Raw genomic sequence first — 16980 nt, forward strand, 5'->3', positions numbered from 1 at the left:
CTGCTGTTTTTCTATCCCCTTATCCTAACAAAATCCATAAACCTACCCCTCATACAAAACTACAGGCATTTTTAGATTTTCATAAAACTTAATTATGTATGATTTATAAGCTGTTTTTCTCATGGGGTCAACATTTACTGGTATTTCTATACTTGTGGAGACATTTGGTCGTCATAATGTAGTGAATACCAGTACACACATACATCAGGTTTCAGGCTACAGTCTTGACAGTAAGCTGAGTTTGATTGATGGTTTCTGGCTTGAGGTCACTATGATCTCCACCCTTCAGCAGTGGCATTGACAGCTCTCAGGATAATGTGTGTGAGAAACTGAAGATTATGTATTAGTGTTCACACATTCACATAAGTGTGTTTTTTTCAGGTTAAACTACATCATTTATAGTCAAGGGTCGTGAATATGAAAGCTGAATATTGTCCTGCACCTCATTTTGTGTAATTTCTGTTTGAAATAGTTTGTGAAATTAAAAATAGTGAAGGGATATGGTTGTGAGATAGCGTGGTTATCTGTGCTTGCTTTTTTGGCTAATATTGCCTCTTTTGCCAATAAAGTCCCTTTTGCAACAGTTCAGAACAATTCGCTTTCAACTTTTGGTGAAGAAAAACACAGAGGAAGGAAGAATAGATTTAACATAAATTAACCGAACAGTAATAAATGAATCTAGATAAGGTTTGGAGGCTTTTTACAGACTGCTGGCACATTTTTGCTACAAATAATAACACTGCAGATCTAAAAAAAAATTGTATTTCTTTACTTTGTGTACATTATAACAGTATTTATATAATTTAATTACAAAAAATACATCTTTTTGTCTTCAGATTAGTCCTAATTTAGTATAATTGATATGCTATTATAGATTTTGTTAATATTTTAAATATGATTATTTTTTGTCATTTTGTTGTATGTTTTTGTCGTTTTCATGCCTATATAGTATTTATTAGTTTTAGATTAGTTATTATTTATTATTTGTTTTAGTTATTTTAGTACTTAAACTACAAAAGTTAGAAATGTTGCCTTGGCAACTTGTTGAAATAAAACAAATTTAAGAGTTTTTATATTCTATTTTATTTATGTTCACACATGGTTTTAGTTTTTGCTGTTGAAACACAAAATTAGGTTACACTATATTATGGTGTCCTTTCACAGTGTAAAAATTCAGTTAAGTACTGATAAATATGAATTAATAACATGTACTTGAGATTAGGGTTTGGTTTAGAGTTAATTGTTTGCAATTATGAATACTTTACTGTTATGAATGTAACAAGGACACTGTGAAATGAAAGTATTGCCAAAACGTACATTTGCTAAGGTCTCCTTTTCACCTCAGAAGATTCCTGTCCACTGTCCTGTAGAGTTTAACTCCAACTCTAATCAAACAGACCTCAACAAGTTAGTAATCAAGCTTTTCATGAGTGCTAGACAGCTACCGACAGATCAATTTGATCATATTTAGAGCGAAACTCCGCAGGACAGAGGACTTTGAGGACCAGATCTGAGAAACACTTCTTTGGTGAATAATTAAATTATGCAAATACGAGTGCAGCCTCAGGAAACATCATTAGTCAGAGTCTATTATGATCGCCACCTGCTGGTCAAATCACACCATTGCTCAGTAACTAATGATTAAAGTGTGTAAACTCTTAAAATAAAGGTGCTTCACGATGCCAAAGAAGAACCCTTTATGTCTAAATGGTTCCATAAAGAGCCTTTAACATCTGAAGAACCTTTCTGTTTCACAGAAGGTTCTTTGTGGCAAAAGAAGGTTCTTCAGATTATAAAAAGGTAAGAAAGAGATGGTTCTTTAAAGAACCTTTGACTGAATTGTTCTTTGTGGAACCATAATTGGTTCTTCTATGGGTTCGCTGTGAAGAACCTTTTAAAGCACCTTTATTTTTAAGAGTGTATAGGGTTAGTTGAAGGATTAGTTAATCTAAAAATAGTAATTTTGTCATAATTTACTCACCCTCATGTTATTCCAAACCTGACTTTCTTTCTTCTGAGTCACTCAAAACAATATTTTGATTATGCTTGTAATGTGTTTTAGGGAAAGCAGATGCAATATGCAGGTTAAAGGAGAAATCCAGCGCATTGGAGACCTGCTGCTGAAGGCCGTACAGGAGCTGAAGGTGATTCCTTGTGCATTTGTGTGTGTGTAGATGGTTTGTTATTAGTCATGTTTTTGACACTACTGTGTGTTTGTCATTCTTCAGGGTCTCTCAGCTCAGCTGCAGATGATCTCAGAGTTTGTGTTTGCGCTGGAGAAAGCGTGTGTGGCGTCCCACAGAGTGGAGCATGTGTGTCGTGAGTTTGAGCTGCAGAAGGTGTGTTACATTCCTCTGAATGTCTTTCTGCTGAGTCCTCTACATCGCCTGCTGCACTACAGACAGATACTAGACAGACTCTGCAAACACTACGACCCGACACACACCGACTACAGTGACTGCAGAGGTGAGAGAGACAGTGTGTGCTTGGAAGAGTGACTCTGAGCATGTTTTTGATTTAGCTGAAATTCTGGAGAAAACAGTGATGAAAAATGTTCCCCAAAGACAGATAAATCTATAAACAACTTACTTTTTTAAGATGTTCTCAACAGAAAAATGCCTCATGAAAGTATTTATTTTAAAACAGCCAAAAGTTGCATTTTAGTGCTAACTTAGAGGAACCATGAAGTAAATGAGAAGTCACTGTTTAGATACAGAGGTGCTGCTAAGTTTGTGAACCCTTACAACTTCTATGTATTTTTGATAAATGTGCCATTTATTGAGGTGAGAAAAAACATGAAGTAAAATAAAATAAATAGAATTCAGTTAAAGAAATAACACAAAAGACAGTCTATTTTCAATATATTTTTAAGTGTGTCCCTGCTGAAAAAAACAGCTAATACCAGCCTAGGCTGGTTGGCTGGTCTTAGCTGGTTTAAGCTGGAAGTAGTTGGTTTAAGCTGGTTTCCCAGCCTGACCAGCCTGACCAGCCTTTCTAGGCTGGAAAAGGGGCCGAAACCCCTCTAAAACCAGCCTGCTGACCAGCTAAAACCAGCCAACCATTATATTATATTGCTGTATATTTGTCACATATGTGTGTCTGAAGGAAGACGAGAATGCAACTGCAGGTCTTTTATTAAACCAAACAGGTAAATCCAGACGATGAACAGGTGAACACACATCAAAGCAACCTTGAGATCGGGCAAAGAAACACTGAACAGAATATAACATATATAGCCAGGTTAATGAGACCTTGACAGGTGTGGGTGATAACTAATAAAGACAGGAATAACCAAATATGGGCACAAGACAGAGAAACCAACATGAACAGTCCAAAGGGGCGTGACATTATTATATGTGACCCTGAACCACAAAACCAGTCATAAGTGTAAATTTGTCAAAATTGAGATTCTTATGTCATCTGAAAGCTGAGTAAATAAGCGTTAAAATAGGACAATGTTTGACAGAGATACAACTATTTGAAAACCTGGAATCTGGGGGTGGAAAAAAATCTAAATATTGAGAAAATCGCCTTTAAAGTTGTCCAAATGTAGTTCTTAGCAATGCATAATACTGAACAAAAATCAAGTTTTTATATATTTATGGTAGAAAATTTACAAAATATCTTCATGGAACATGATCTTTACTTAATATGCTAATGATTTTTGGCATAAAAAAAAATCGATAATTTTGACCCATACAATGTATTTTTGGCTATTGCTACAAATATACCCGTGCTAATTAAGACTGGTTTTGTGGTCCAGGGTCACCTATTATATATTACTTCAGTGTCACATGATCCTTTAGAAATCAATCTAATCTGCTTATTTGCTGCTCAAGAAACATTTCTGATTACTATCAATGTTGAAAAGAGTTGTGCTGCTTAATATTTTTGTGGAAACCATGATATAACTTAGAATAATATATTAATTAGAAACTTAAAAAGAGCAGCATTTATTTAAAACTGAATATTTTAGTTATAAATGTCTTTCGAAATGTCTTTACTCTTTACTTTTAATCAATTTAATGAATCCTTGCTGAATAAAAATATAATTTTTTTTAATTATTTCATTTAATTTCTAATGAATTTCATTCTAAGGATTCTTTGATGAATAGAAAGTTCAAAAGAACAGAATCTATTTGAAATAGAAATATTCTGTAACATTCTCAATGTATTAACTGTCACTTTTGAGCTATTTAATGCATCTAATGAAACTATTCATTTAAAAAAATCTTACTGACCACAAACTTTTGTAACTTATTGTATATATGTGTGTGTGTGTGTGTGTGTGTGTGTGTGTGTGTGTGTGTGTGTGTGTGTGTGTGTGTGTGTGTGTGTGTGTGTGTGTGTTTTCTAGCTGCATTGGATGATATATGTGAATTGGAGGCTGCACTTCATTCTGGTCTGGAAGAGATTGAGAAATATCAGAAACTCCTGGAGCTTCAGAAGGATTTGATTGGTGTTGAGGATCTGGCCGTGACTGGACGTCAGCTCATCAGACTGGGCTGCCTCAGCAAACTCTCTGGGAAAGGCCTTCAACAACGCATGTTCTTCCTGGTGAGATTTCAGTACACACACATCTACGTTTTATATGATATAGGGACCTATTGTTCTTAAAGTTCTCAAAATTAAATTCTGTCATTATTTACTCACCCTCATGTTGTTCCAAAGCAGTATGAGTTTCTTTCTTCTGTTGAGCACAAAATAAGATACAGTGGTGTGAAAAAGTGTCCTGATTTTTTTTTTTTTGCATGTTTGTCACACTTTAATGTTTCAGATCATCAAACTAATTTAAATATTAATCAAAGATAACACAAGTAAGCACAACATGCAGTTTTTGAATGAAGTTATGAAGGGAAAACAAAATCCAAACCCACATGGCCCTGTGTGAAAAAGTGTTTGCCCCCTAAACTTAATAATGGTTTGGGCTACCCTTAGCAGCAACAACTGCAATCAAGCGTTTGCGATAACTTGCAATGAGTCTGTTACAGCGCTGTGCAGGAATTTTGGCCCACTCATCTTGGCAGAATTGTTGTAATTCAGCCACATTGGAGGGTTTTCGAGCATGAAATGCCTTTTTAAGGCATTTTTTTTCGCTTCAGCTTGAGGTCACAAACAGATGGCCGGACATTGTCCATCAGGATTTTTTTGGTAGACAGCAGAATTCATGGTTCCATTATCACAGCAAGTCTTTCAGGTCCAGAAGCAGCAAAACAGCCCCAGACCATCACACTACCACCACCATATTTTACTGTTGGTATGATGTTCTTTTTCTAAAATGCTGTGTTACTTTTATGCCAGATGTAATGGGACACACACTTTCCAAAAAGTTCAACTTTTGTCTCGTCAGTACACAGAGTATTTTCCCAAAAGTCTTGGGGATCATCAAGATGTTTTCTGGCAAAACTGAGACGAGCCTTTATGTTCTTTTTGCTCAGCAGCGGTTTTCGTCTTGGAACTCTGCCATGCAGGCCATTTTTGTCTCTTTCTTATGGTGGAGTCATGAACACTGACCTTAACTGAGGCAAGAGAGGTCTGCAGTTCTTTAGATGTTGTTGTGGGGTCTTTTGTGACCTCTTGGATGAGTCGTCGCTGCACTCTTGGGGTAATTTTGGTCGGCTGGCCACTCCTGGGAAGGTTCACCACTGTTCCATGTTTTCGCCATTTGTGGATAATGGCTCTCACTGCGGTTCGCTGGAGTCCCAAAGCTTTAGAAATGGCTTTATAACCTTTTCCAGACTGAGAGATCTCAATTACTTTCTTTCTCATTTGTTCCTGAATTTCTTTGGGTCTCAACATGATGTGTAGCTTTTGAGGATATTTTGGTCTACTTCACTTTGTCAGGCAGGTCCTATTTAAGTGATTTCTTGATTGCAAACAGGTGTGGCAGTTCATTAAAAGTGTGACAAACCTGCAAAAAAAAAAAAAAAAAAATCATTAAGGGGGCCAACACTTTTTCACACCACTGTATTCTGAAGAATGTTAGAAAAAACAAACAATTGACTTCCATAGTATTTGTTTTCCATTTTATGGAAGTCAATGGCTACTAGCAACTGTTAAGTTACCAACAATCTTCTTTTAAAGAATGTTGGTCATTCTAATATTTCTAATAACTATATATCTAACCTAATACTAAATTCTTCTCCTATTTTTGCACATGAAATGAACTGATTTCTGACGAACTCCTCTTTCTCTTTTTATGTGGAGCCAGTTCAATGACGTTCTGTTGTACAGCACTCGAGGGATAACATCAACCAATCAGTTTACAGTGCACAAACAACTTCCTCTGCGTGGCATGACAGTAAGAAAACCCATCAATCAGATGTTATTGATTGGCATGAGACTCCAACCATGAGAAATCTGTGTGTTTGTGTGTCTGTTCAGATCCGGGAGAGTGAGGACGAGTGGGGCGTCCCACACTCCTTCACACTGATGGTGCAGCAGCAGTCACTGGTGGTCGCCGCATGGTAATGTTAAGCAATCATTCACAATATCTGTGTGTTATCAGCCAGACAGGAAGTACAGTAATAGAAAGCAAGTCAACTGTGTATTTTAAAGAGATAGTTCACCAAAAAAAATTAAATTTTCGTATTATGTCAAAACTCGCCCTCATGTCGTTCCAAACCTGTGAGACTTTTTTTATCTTCGGAACACAAATTAAGATATTTTTGATGAAATATGAGTTTTATGCATAGACTATAACACAACTGACATGTTCAAGGCCCAGAAAGGTCGTAAGGACATCAATAAAATAGTCCATGTGACAGCAGTGGTACAACCATAAATTTATGAAGCTATGAAAATATTTTTTGTGCACAAAGAAAACAAAATTAACATCATGTGTCATGATACTGTCATAAATGCTTGTTGAAGACTGACACGAAAGAGAAGAAATTGTTACATTGTTATTTTGTTTTCTTTGTGCACAGAAAGTTTTTTCGTAGCTTCATAAAATTTTGGTTGAACCACTGATGTCACACAGACTATTTTATCAATGTCCTTACTACTTTTCTGAGCCTTGAACGTGGTAGTTGGGTTGCAGGGTCTTAAAGTTATTGAATTCCATCAAAAATATATTAATTTGTGTTTCAAAGATGAACAAAGGTCTTACGGGTTTGGAACGACATGAGGGTGAATAGTTAATGACAGAATTTCCATTTTTTGGGTGAACTATCCCTTTAACTGTGCCCATTGTTTACATACAGAACTTTTTAATGGATCAGTCCAGTACAGATTTTTAAATGGATTTAAGAGCTTTAGAGGTCCATATATGATGGATGCATTAAAAAAAACATTGAGTTCTCCTGTCTCTTGTAGTACGGAGTCAGAAATGGAGAAATGGATGGAGGATTTAAAGATGGCGGTTGACATGGCTGAAGAGTCAAATGGACTGACCACTGACCTGCTGACTGCTAGCAAGGATGTCAGTAAGTGACACATGATCAGATCAATCCTTTTATACATTTGTTACAGATACTGTATATAGCATGGAGGCAGCCGTGGCCTAATGGTTAGAGAGTCGGACTTGTAACCCAAAGGTTGCAGGTTCGAGTCTCAGGTCCGGCTGCCCACTGCTCCGGGTGTGTGTTCACGGTGTGTGTGTGTGTTCACTACTGTGTGTGTGTGTGTGTGTGCACTTGGATGGGTTAAATGCAGAGCACAAATTCCTAGTATGGGTCACCATACTTGGCCTCACTTCACCTCCTTTCCTTTCCTAGATACCACAGAATTAAAATGGACCATATTTGCTTACTTAAAGGATTCCTTTACTTCCAAAATATACATTTCCTGATCATTTATGTCATCCAAGATGTTCATGTCTTTCTTTCTTCAATCGAAAGGGAAAACAGTCCAGGATTTTTCTCCATATAGTGGACTTTAGGGGTTTACAGTTTGAAAGTCCAAATTGCAGTTTCAGCGCAGCTTCAAAGGGTTTCACACAATCCCAACCGAGGAATTAGCTTTTCTAGCTAAACGATCTGTCATTTTCTTAAAAAAATACAAATTTCTATACTTTTTAACCACAAATGCTCATCGTGCACTAGCTCTGTGATGCACATGTGCGACTTCACACATTATGTAATCATGGTGGAAAAGTCACGTGTGGTTAGCTCTTCATCTGTGTACTTCAAAAAAGGTTCAAAAGGGTAGGGTAGAGTGAAAAACTCTTTAAACCAACTCTTTAAAATCCTTTACCTTTTTTTGTGAAGGACGTTTGACTTTCTTTGCATATTGGCTTTGTTGGTACTTCCGCCTACGTCACAAGTGACCTTTCCAATGTGATTACATTATGTGTCAGGTCAAGCTAGTGCAAGATGAGTATTTCTGTTTAAAAAGTATATGATTTTTTTTTTTTAGAAAATGACCAATGGTTTCCCTAGATAAGACCCTAATTCCTTGGTTGGGATCATGTAGAGCCCTATGGCTATTCGATATTAGATTGTTTAATCGGGGACTTATAAAAGTCTGTAGGAGTCAGCCCTGCTGAAAAAAAACTGCTAAAACCAGCCTAGGATGGTTGGCTGGTCTTAGCTGGTTTAAGCTGGGAGAACATTAGCTAAAACCAGCTACTTCCAGCTTAAACCAGCTAAGACCAGCCAACCATCCTAGGCTGGCCAGGCTGGGAAAATGGCCAAAACCCCTCTAAAACCAGCCTGCTGACCAGCTATGATCAGCTATAACCAGCCAACCAGCCTAGGCTGGTTTTAGCAGTTTTTTTTCCAGCAGGGAGAATATTGAATGTTGTCAAATGTTTCAGTGCGATGATTGCTAACAAAAGTTTAGGGAGCAAACACTAGCATGTTTTAGCTCAACCCTGGTGAAAAAAACTGGTTGGCTGGTTTTAGCTGGTCATAGCTGTTCAGCAGGCTGGTTTTAGAAGGGTTTTGGCCACTTTTCCAGGCTGGTCAGACTGGTCTTAGCTGGTCAGGCTGAGAGACCACCAACTAAAACCAGCCTGGCCAGGTTGGGAGACCAGCTAAAACCAGCTAATACCAGTCTGACCAGCCTAGGCTGGTTTTAGCTGTTTTTTTTTTTTTTCAGCAGGGAAGATATCTCAGTTCTTACTTTTTCCCAGAATCCTCAGGGGCATCTGAAGTGGAGTCAGAGGATGACCTTTGTGGGTCTCGAACATCTTTGCCACGAAATGGCAACAGTTCAGCAAACACTTTTCACCGCGGCAACACCACAGCCTACGTGTGCTGGCATCGCAACACCAGTGTTTCCATGCTGGACTTCAGCATCGCCATAGAGGTACCAATCCTACATCTCCTCATCTGTGTGTTTGAATACGAAAATACAGTTTGGTCATCATCTTCCCTGTGTCTGGCAGAACAAGCTCTCAGGAAATCTGCTCAGAAAGTTCAAAAACAGTAACGGCTGGCAGAAACTCTGGGTGGTTTTCACCAATTTCACCCTGTTCTTCTACAAAACACATGAGGTAAAACCTTGACAGACACACACTGTCATATCCTCTCGCGCACGATGTGTTTACTCTGTGAATGTGTTAGATGTGTGTGAAATGTCTGGACTCACACTTATTTCTCTGTTGACTGTTCACTCTGTAAGGATGAGTATCCGCTGGCCTGTCTGCCGTTGTTGGGTTACTCAGTAACACATGCTGGAGAGTCGGAAAACATCCATAAAGATTATGTCTTCAAACTGCATTTCAAATCTCATATCTACTACTTCAGAACGGACAGTGAATACTTTTTCGAAAGGTACAACAAAATTCATTATTCTACCAAGAGACATACAGTAGTAAGCCTGGTAACCTGTTTTACATCTTAATTTTCACTTTGGAAAAAACTAAAAGGATTTTGTTATATTTAATCTTTAATTTAGTTTGCTTATTATAAATACAGCCTACACAAGACCTTAAAGGAACACTTCACTTTTTTTGGAAATAGGCTCATTCTCCAACTCCCCCCCGAGTTAATAAGTTGATTTTTACCGTTTTGAAATCCATTCAGCCGTTCTCCTGTTCTGGCGATATCACTTTTAGCAGCTTAGCATAGATATATATATATATATTTTATATTGAGTGTTGTTTGCTTTTAGACAATATGTAAAAAAAAAAAAAAAAATAATTTATTTACATTTTTATTGAGAGTGTTGTTTGCTTTAAACAACATAAAAATAGGTTTAATCCGAAACCATGATTTTCGATTTATTTTTTAATTTAATTTAATTTAGTTTCATTTCATTTAATTTTATTTCATTTTATAAAGTAAGTAATTTATTTATAAATTTATTTATTTTTATTGAGAGTGTTGCTTTTAGACAATATAAAAAAGAGGTTTAAACAAAAACCATGATTTATATTATATTTTATTTTATTTTATTTTATTTTATTTTATTTTATTTTATTTTATTTTATTTTATTTTATTTTATTTTATTTTATTATTTTATTTTATTTTATTTTATTTTTACCAAGAGTGTTGTTTGCTTTTAGACAATATAAAAATAGGTTTAAACCAAAACCATGATTTTCAATTTTATTTTTATTTAATTTTAATTTTATTGAGACTCTTATTTGCTTTGAGACAATATGAATAAACCAAATGACAATATGGTTTAAACCAAAACCATCATTTTAAATTGATTTTTTGTTTTATTTTGTTTTTCTAGAGAATGTTGTTTGCGTTTAGATAATATAAAAAATAGGTTAAAACCAAAACCATTTTTTATTTTATTTTATTTTATTTTTATTTATTTTTTACCAAGAGTGTTGTTTGCTTTTAGACAATATAAAAAATAGGTGAAAACAGAACCATTTTTTATTTTTATTTTATTTTATTTTATTTTATTTTATTTTATTTTATTTTATTTTATTTTATTTTATTTTATTTATTTTATTTTATTTTATTTTATTTTATTTTATTACCAAGAGTGTTGTTTGCTTTTAGACAATATGAAAAATAGGTTTAAACCAAAACCATGATTTTCAATTTTATTTAATTTTAATTTTATTGAGACTCTTATTTGCTTTTAAACAACATAAAAATAGGTTAAAACTATTTTATTTTATTTTATTTTATTTTATTTTATTTTATTTTATTTTATTTTATTTTATTTTATTATTTATTTTATTTTATTTGAGAATGTTCTTTGCATTTAGACAATATAAAAAAATAGGTTAAAACCAAAACCATTTATTTTATTTTATTTTATTTTATTTTATTTTATTTTATTTTATTTTATTTTATTTTATTTTATTTTATTTTATTTTATTTTATTTTATTATTTTATTGAGAGTGTTGTTTGCTTTTAGACAACATAAAAATAGGTTAAAACCAAAACCATTTTATTTTATTTTATTTTATTATTTATTTTATTTTATTTGAGAATGTTGTTTGCATTTAGACAATATAAAAAAATATGTTAAAACCAAAACCATTTATTTTATTTTATTTTATTTTATTTTATTTTATTTTATTTTATTTTATTTTATTTTATTTTATATGAGAATGTTGTTTGCATTTAGACAATATAAAAAAAGGTTAAAACCAAAACCATTTATTTTATTTTATTTTATTTTATTTTATTTTATTTTATTTTATTATTTTATTTTATTGAGACTCTTATTTGCTTTTAGACAACATAAAAATAGGTTAAAACCAAAACCATTTTATTTTATTTTATTTTATTATTTATTTTATTTTATTTGAGAATGTTGTTTGCATTTAGACAATATAAAAAAATAGGTTAAAACCAAAACCATAATTTTAAATTGATGTTTGTTTTGTTTTATTTTATATGAGAATGTTGTTTGCATTTAGACAATATAAAAAAATAGGTTAAAACCAAAACCAAAACCAGTTATTTTATTTTTATTTTTTTTATTTTTTTTTTGAGAGTGTTGTTTGCTTTTAGACCATATAAAAATAGGATTAAACCAAAACCATGCATCGGCCAAAAATGCATTTTGTCTTTTGCAAGGTAAGTGTGACCCTTAATGTTAAAAATGTTGTTGTATAGTAAGATTTTCATCTCTGTGTAGATGGATGGCGGTGATCAGAAGTGCTACAGTCTCTGCCAGCAGAATCCGCTATCTGAATCGAACAGAACCGGACTGAACCACATAGAACCTGCCATGTGAATCGGACCGAACCAGTCTGAACCCTTCAGAAACTGCCATCTAACCATATAGGGGCATATAGGGAGCAATCATCTCAGTGTGTGTGTGTGTGTGTGTGTGTGTGTGTGTGTGTTTTTATGACAACGTCACTTTTTTGTGACTGACTTTTTTTTAATAAGTGTTACATAGCATGACATTAAAGGGGAATGTTGCCATGTCACTTCTGAGCCTTTTAATAGACTCTCTTCAGTTCAAATACCACACTGAGGCAAGCAAGAATGTGTAAGGTGCTTAAACTACATCAGTGACGTTACATTATTATTTAAACATGAAAATTAGAGAACAACAACAAATGATAGATCTCACACACTTGGAAAAGTACCACGATCACCATTGTGCCCTTAAGGACAGGTGCTGCTGGGAAATTTTTACAAAAACTGCTGGTTGTTGCATTTTGGATAAAAGGTGCTTAGGGAGATTTTCACAAAAACTGCATTAAAACGGCCTCCAATATTCCAAGGTGCTACTGTGTGTTCACAGGATTGGTTAAAGTTGGGTGTGAATAGGAGATAAGGTTAACCAAGGTTTATTATTAGGCCTATTTATAGCATGTGTTGACATACACAAGTCACTATCTTAAGAAACTAAAAGGGAAAGTGTTTAATAAAGGCTCAGAGATGAAAAAGGTGGAATTCCCCATTAAACTCATGGCATTCCCCATAAACACACAGGTGCTTTTGAATGTTTGCGTTTTGTCCTCGTGTAAAAAACTGGGCTTTTACAGAATCTCATTTTGTAATCGATATTTAATTGTAAGTGTAAGCCGTAAGTGTCACTTGTTGCCTCCTAAAAGGTGGCCGATCCATTTCAGTGCCATGGTTTTTTATAGTACAAATTTCTATGTTTCTATGTTTTAGACTTCGTTTCTATCAGCTGAAACCATGTTGGGTTCCAGAAGCCAATGTGCCAAAACCATGTTGGGTATTTCTGTTTGTTTCCATTTTGGATTGAATAATGTAAAGGCATTGCAAGTTTGGGATTTAGAGACCAATTCTACAATAATTCATACATTTCTTCAACTTCAATGTAAATTCTGACAGACTTATATTTATAGAGTTACAGTGTCCTTAAGAGCATAAACACACAAAAGGTATTTCACTCACCATGTAGCATTTGATAATGAAGAACGGATATTTTGATAATCAAGATTGTAAGATGACTGACACGCTTCACTGTCATTTTAGAAATATAATTTTCACCAAACTAAGAAACATTCACCCTAGGCACTATATACACAACTGTATATCAGAGGTTAGTTTAGTCCACGGAAGTAAAGCTTTAAAATGTGCAAATGAACATGATGTTTTAGTTTCATACGGCCCAAACACTGCTCAAATGAATGGAAAAAGAAATAGAAAATTTATTGGAAATGAAAGCAATAAAACCTCATTCCAGAAACCGGTTGACTTTCTGTAGTGTTTTTGCTAGTATTCTTCACCTTGCATTACATTGGTCAGCAGAGGGCGGTATTATATCTTCAGTGAAGGCATTTAAAGAATGAAATGTTTTCATTTTATATAAATCTATACATGCGCATATGCAATGAAATACAATAATATTAGAAAGTGAAAATGAATTAATGAATGAACTAAAGAAGAACCAAATAAACGACTGAATGTATCCACCTTTCTTAATACTATGGGTGAGACTTACAGTTCATTAGCCGCTAAAGGGAAGACTAAAACGTGCAGTAAACGGTAAAACTGTTTGCACTTCAAACCAATGTGTTCATAATTAAGTAAATACATTAAAATAATATGGTAAGACACAAATTTGCAATATCAAGCAGCAAATCTCACAGCTAAAAAATAGCTGGACTGAGACAGAAGCCAGAGCCATAAAATTTACCAATGGTCATGCCCACTCTTACGGAAAAATTAAGGTGGATATATTAAAATAGCTTAATTATTATTAGTAGTACTATTATTATTATTATTATTTTTATTAATAAACTATTTTAATAGACCATTACCAAACCACCTAATAGAATATTGTAATTATTTTTACTCTCTCCAAAAAATGAGAAATCTTGAGCCTTTATTTATTAATTAATAATAATTATAAAATCACAATAAAAAATATAATTTCAAAATTATCTACATGAATATCAAATTAAAATTGTAATATTCAAATATTAAAATAATGTAATCTATGATTTCCTCTATTTGAGAGGTGAATAGGGTAAAAAACAACAACTAAGCGTTATCACATACTAAGTTGATTGATTACATTGATAATTACAAACATTTTTTTTGTATTACAATTTTTCTAAAATGTTATGTTTAATATGCAAATGAGCCATTATTTAATGAAATATGCGCTAATTTGCATACATTTCTAGTACAAAAATCTAAACACTGGGTGAAGTCAGTTTCAAAACTCTTGTTTAATTTTTTTGACATTAGAATGTCAAATGTTTTTACAGAAGGAATTTTAGGCCTACTTCAGTCACTTCATAATTCAGAAAATACTTAGAACAGGCAGAAAACTATAGATTTTTTTTTTTTTTTTTTTTTACAGTTTTTTGGGGAATAAAATGTATAAAATCAAGCAAATTTTATATGAACAAATCCCTCTGGAAAAACCTTCAGGATATAGACAAGAATAAAAATGTGAAGTTTGGTGTGTGTAAGTGCTACTGAAGTGGAGATTTATGGCTCAGTGGGAGAAGAAACTCATTTTGAGAAAATGACCTTTAAAAATATGTATTGTTATTCAAATCTATTGACACAAAAAGATAAAGTGCTATAAAAGAAACATTTAAAAGTGTCTTTAGTCCAAAAAACACTTAATGAAAAGCCAAAAAGCCCAAAATCTAAACTTGACAGGTCCATGAAATTATTTGTTTTTTTGCCTGTAGTGTCTCCCCTTAAGACCAGCAAACCACTCAACAACCTATTTAGTGAAATTTAATTCAGAAACAATATAATTTTCCCTGTTTTCTTGTACAAAGGTAAATATTTATACAATTATCACACAAACAAACAAATATGGTAGAGCGTGGTTAGAATTACACTTCAGTGTTTCGCGTTTACACTTGCCATCTGGTGCTCTTACTAGAGAGGATTTCCTTACATTCTCTTCTAGCGTGTAAAGTGGAGCTCTAATGAGATTTCACACACAGGTATGGCCCTCCCGCTGAGATTTGCCCCATTATATTACTGTTGGCCCCTCAGAATACAGGACAGAGTCAGACTAATGTTCGTTTGTTAAGAGAAAGCGAAACAATAGATATAGTTACGTTTTCATTTAACAGTTACAAAACATGAATCCCCTGTACACTCAAGCATGTGTTTGTATTTAGCGAATTAACAAATCCTACTATGGCGAACACTCACCTTGTAAATATTAATTAAAACACACAGGCGTTGCGTAAAGCCTGGTTCATAAATAATGAATAGAGTTGGGGTGACGTACTGACATTTCTGGGAAACCTTCTCATGGATATTGGCTTTGCTCATGAATATTAAGCAGCAAGACTTCGTCGTAGTAGACTTCGTAAATTCGCTATCTGGACAGGGGAGGGAGTTGAGACTCGACGGGATTACGCCTGACTTCAGCGGCGTGTGTTAAACCTCCCACAAACACGAACATGAGACCATGACAGCAGGGGAAAGGGTTTCATTTAGAGCGCCAAAACTTTCTGGGGACTTTAAAGCACTGAAAACATGGATTAAAGTGTCTACCACTTTCATCTGAACATGAGAGTTAACGGCTGGATAAACGGAGGGCTTTTAAGAAGGATTTTTATATCTCGGGCGCACGCAAAGGTGCGCGCTTGTAGTCGGGACAGCGGAGAAAACATCCTTTGAATGGTTTTAATTAATTTATTTACACGTCTACTGGAATTTAATGAAAGTTTGTAGTTCGAAATGTCAGCCCCGACTCATGCGGAGACGCGTAAATTCACCCGGGGGCTCAGTAAACCGGGCACGGCGGCGGAGCTGCGGCAAAGCGTGTCGGAGGCGGTGAGGTCGTCGGTTTTAGTGGTGAGTATGCCCGTTTGTGCTGTGGTGCAGCGGTTAAGAATTAGAACTGATTGCTGCAGGTTGCGGATTCGAACCTCGGTCATAGGCGAGTTTAAGGTAAAACGCTTAACGAGGCACTGACCCTAAAAATCAGCCATTGTAACTTATTGGTTTGATGTCAGTTTCTGATTCAACACTTACATATAAGTCTCAGAGTAAAATCAGGCATCAGTGCAAGTGGTTGATTGTTTGGACTTTGAGAAAGGTCATTTTATATTGTTTTTCTCAATTAACAAACAATTCATAAACTAGGCTACACAAGTATTTTTGTAGAAAAAACGAATGTGACCCTGGACCAGAAAAACAGTCAATTTCTAAAATTGAGATTTATACATCATCTGAAAGCTGAATAAACACGCTTTTCATTGATGCATGGTTTGTTAGGACAACATTTGGCAGAGATACAACTATTTCAAAATCTGGAATATGAGGGTGGGAAAAAAATCTAAATATTGAGAAAATCACCTTTAAAGTTGTCCAAATGAAGCTCTTAGCAATGCATATTACTAATCAAAAGTTAAGTTTTGATATATTTACGGTAGGAAATGTACAAAATGTTACTTAATATCCCAATGATTCCATAAATTTGACCCATACAATGCATTTTTGGTTATTGCTATATATACCTGTGCTGTTTAAGACAGGTTTTGTGGTCCAGGGTGGCATATGTGCTTTGATGTTGTCTTGAATGATGGTTCCAACTTTCCTTGCACATTGTTGGATACAGAAATGGACTTCATCCAACTTGTTGACAGGGAAAGAGAGTCAGAAACACACACGCTCTTGCGCCTAGGTGTGATTTATTATTTCTG

At 34.4% G+C, this 16980-nt stretch overlaps 2 protein-coding genes across 3 annotated transcripts in view; both read left to right on the forward strand.

Annotated features, from left to right (window-relative positions):
- LOC141340435 (FERM, ARHGEF and pleckstrin domain-containing protein 1) overlaps positions 1–13538 on the forward strand; it is a 69460-nt gene extending 55922 nt beyond the window's left edge. The window contains exons 17-26 of the mRNA XM_073845395.1: positions 2063–2144; positions 2229–2466; positions 4358–4557; positions 6212–6301; positions 6385–6467; positions 7318–7427; positions 9077–9252; positions 9332–9439; positions 9568–9719; positions 12003–13538. Coding sequence (XP_073701496.1) covers positions 2063–2144; positions 2229–2466; positions 4358–4557; positions 6212–6301; positions 6385–6467; positions 7318–7427; positions 9077–9252; positions 9332–9439; positions 9568–9719; positions 12003–12078 — 1315 coding nt within the window. The 3' untranslated portion in view covers positions 12079–13538. The remainder of the gene's footprint in view (positions 1–2062; positions 2145–2228; positions 2467–4357; positions 4558–6211; positions 6302–6384; positions 6468–7317; positions 7428–9076; positions 9253–9331; positions 9440–9567; positions 9720–12002) is intronic.
- Positions 13539–15845: 2307 nt separating this feature from the next.
- Positions 15846–16980, forward strand: part of LOC141340434 (dedicator of cytokinesis protein 9) — a 143725-nt gene continuing 142590 nt past the window's right edge. Inside the window, exon 1 of one of the 2 annotated variants that reach the window (XM_073845393.1) lies at positions 15846–16129. In XM_073845393.1, coding sequence (XP_073701494.1) covers positions 16013–16129 — 117 coding nt within the window. In that variant the 5' untranslated portion in view covers positions 15846–16012. The remainder of the gene's footprint in view (positions 16130–16980) is intronic. The other variant, XM_073845394.1, reaches the window with a different exon arrangement.

Source organism: Garra rufa, chromosome 8 (assembly GCF_049309525.1).
Source record: "Garra rufa chromosome 8, GarRuf1.0, whole genome shotgun sequence".
NCBI classification, from domain to species: Eukaryota; Metazoa; Chordata; class Actinopteri; order Cypriniformes; family Cyprinidae; genus Garra; species Garra rufa.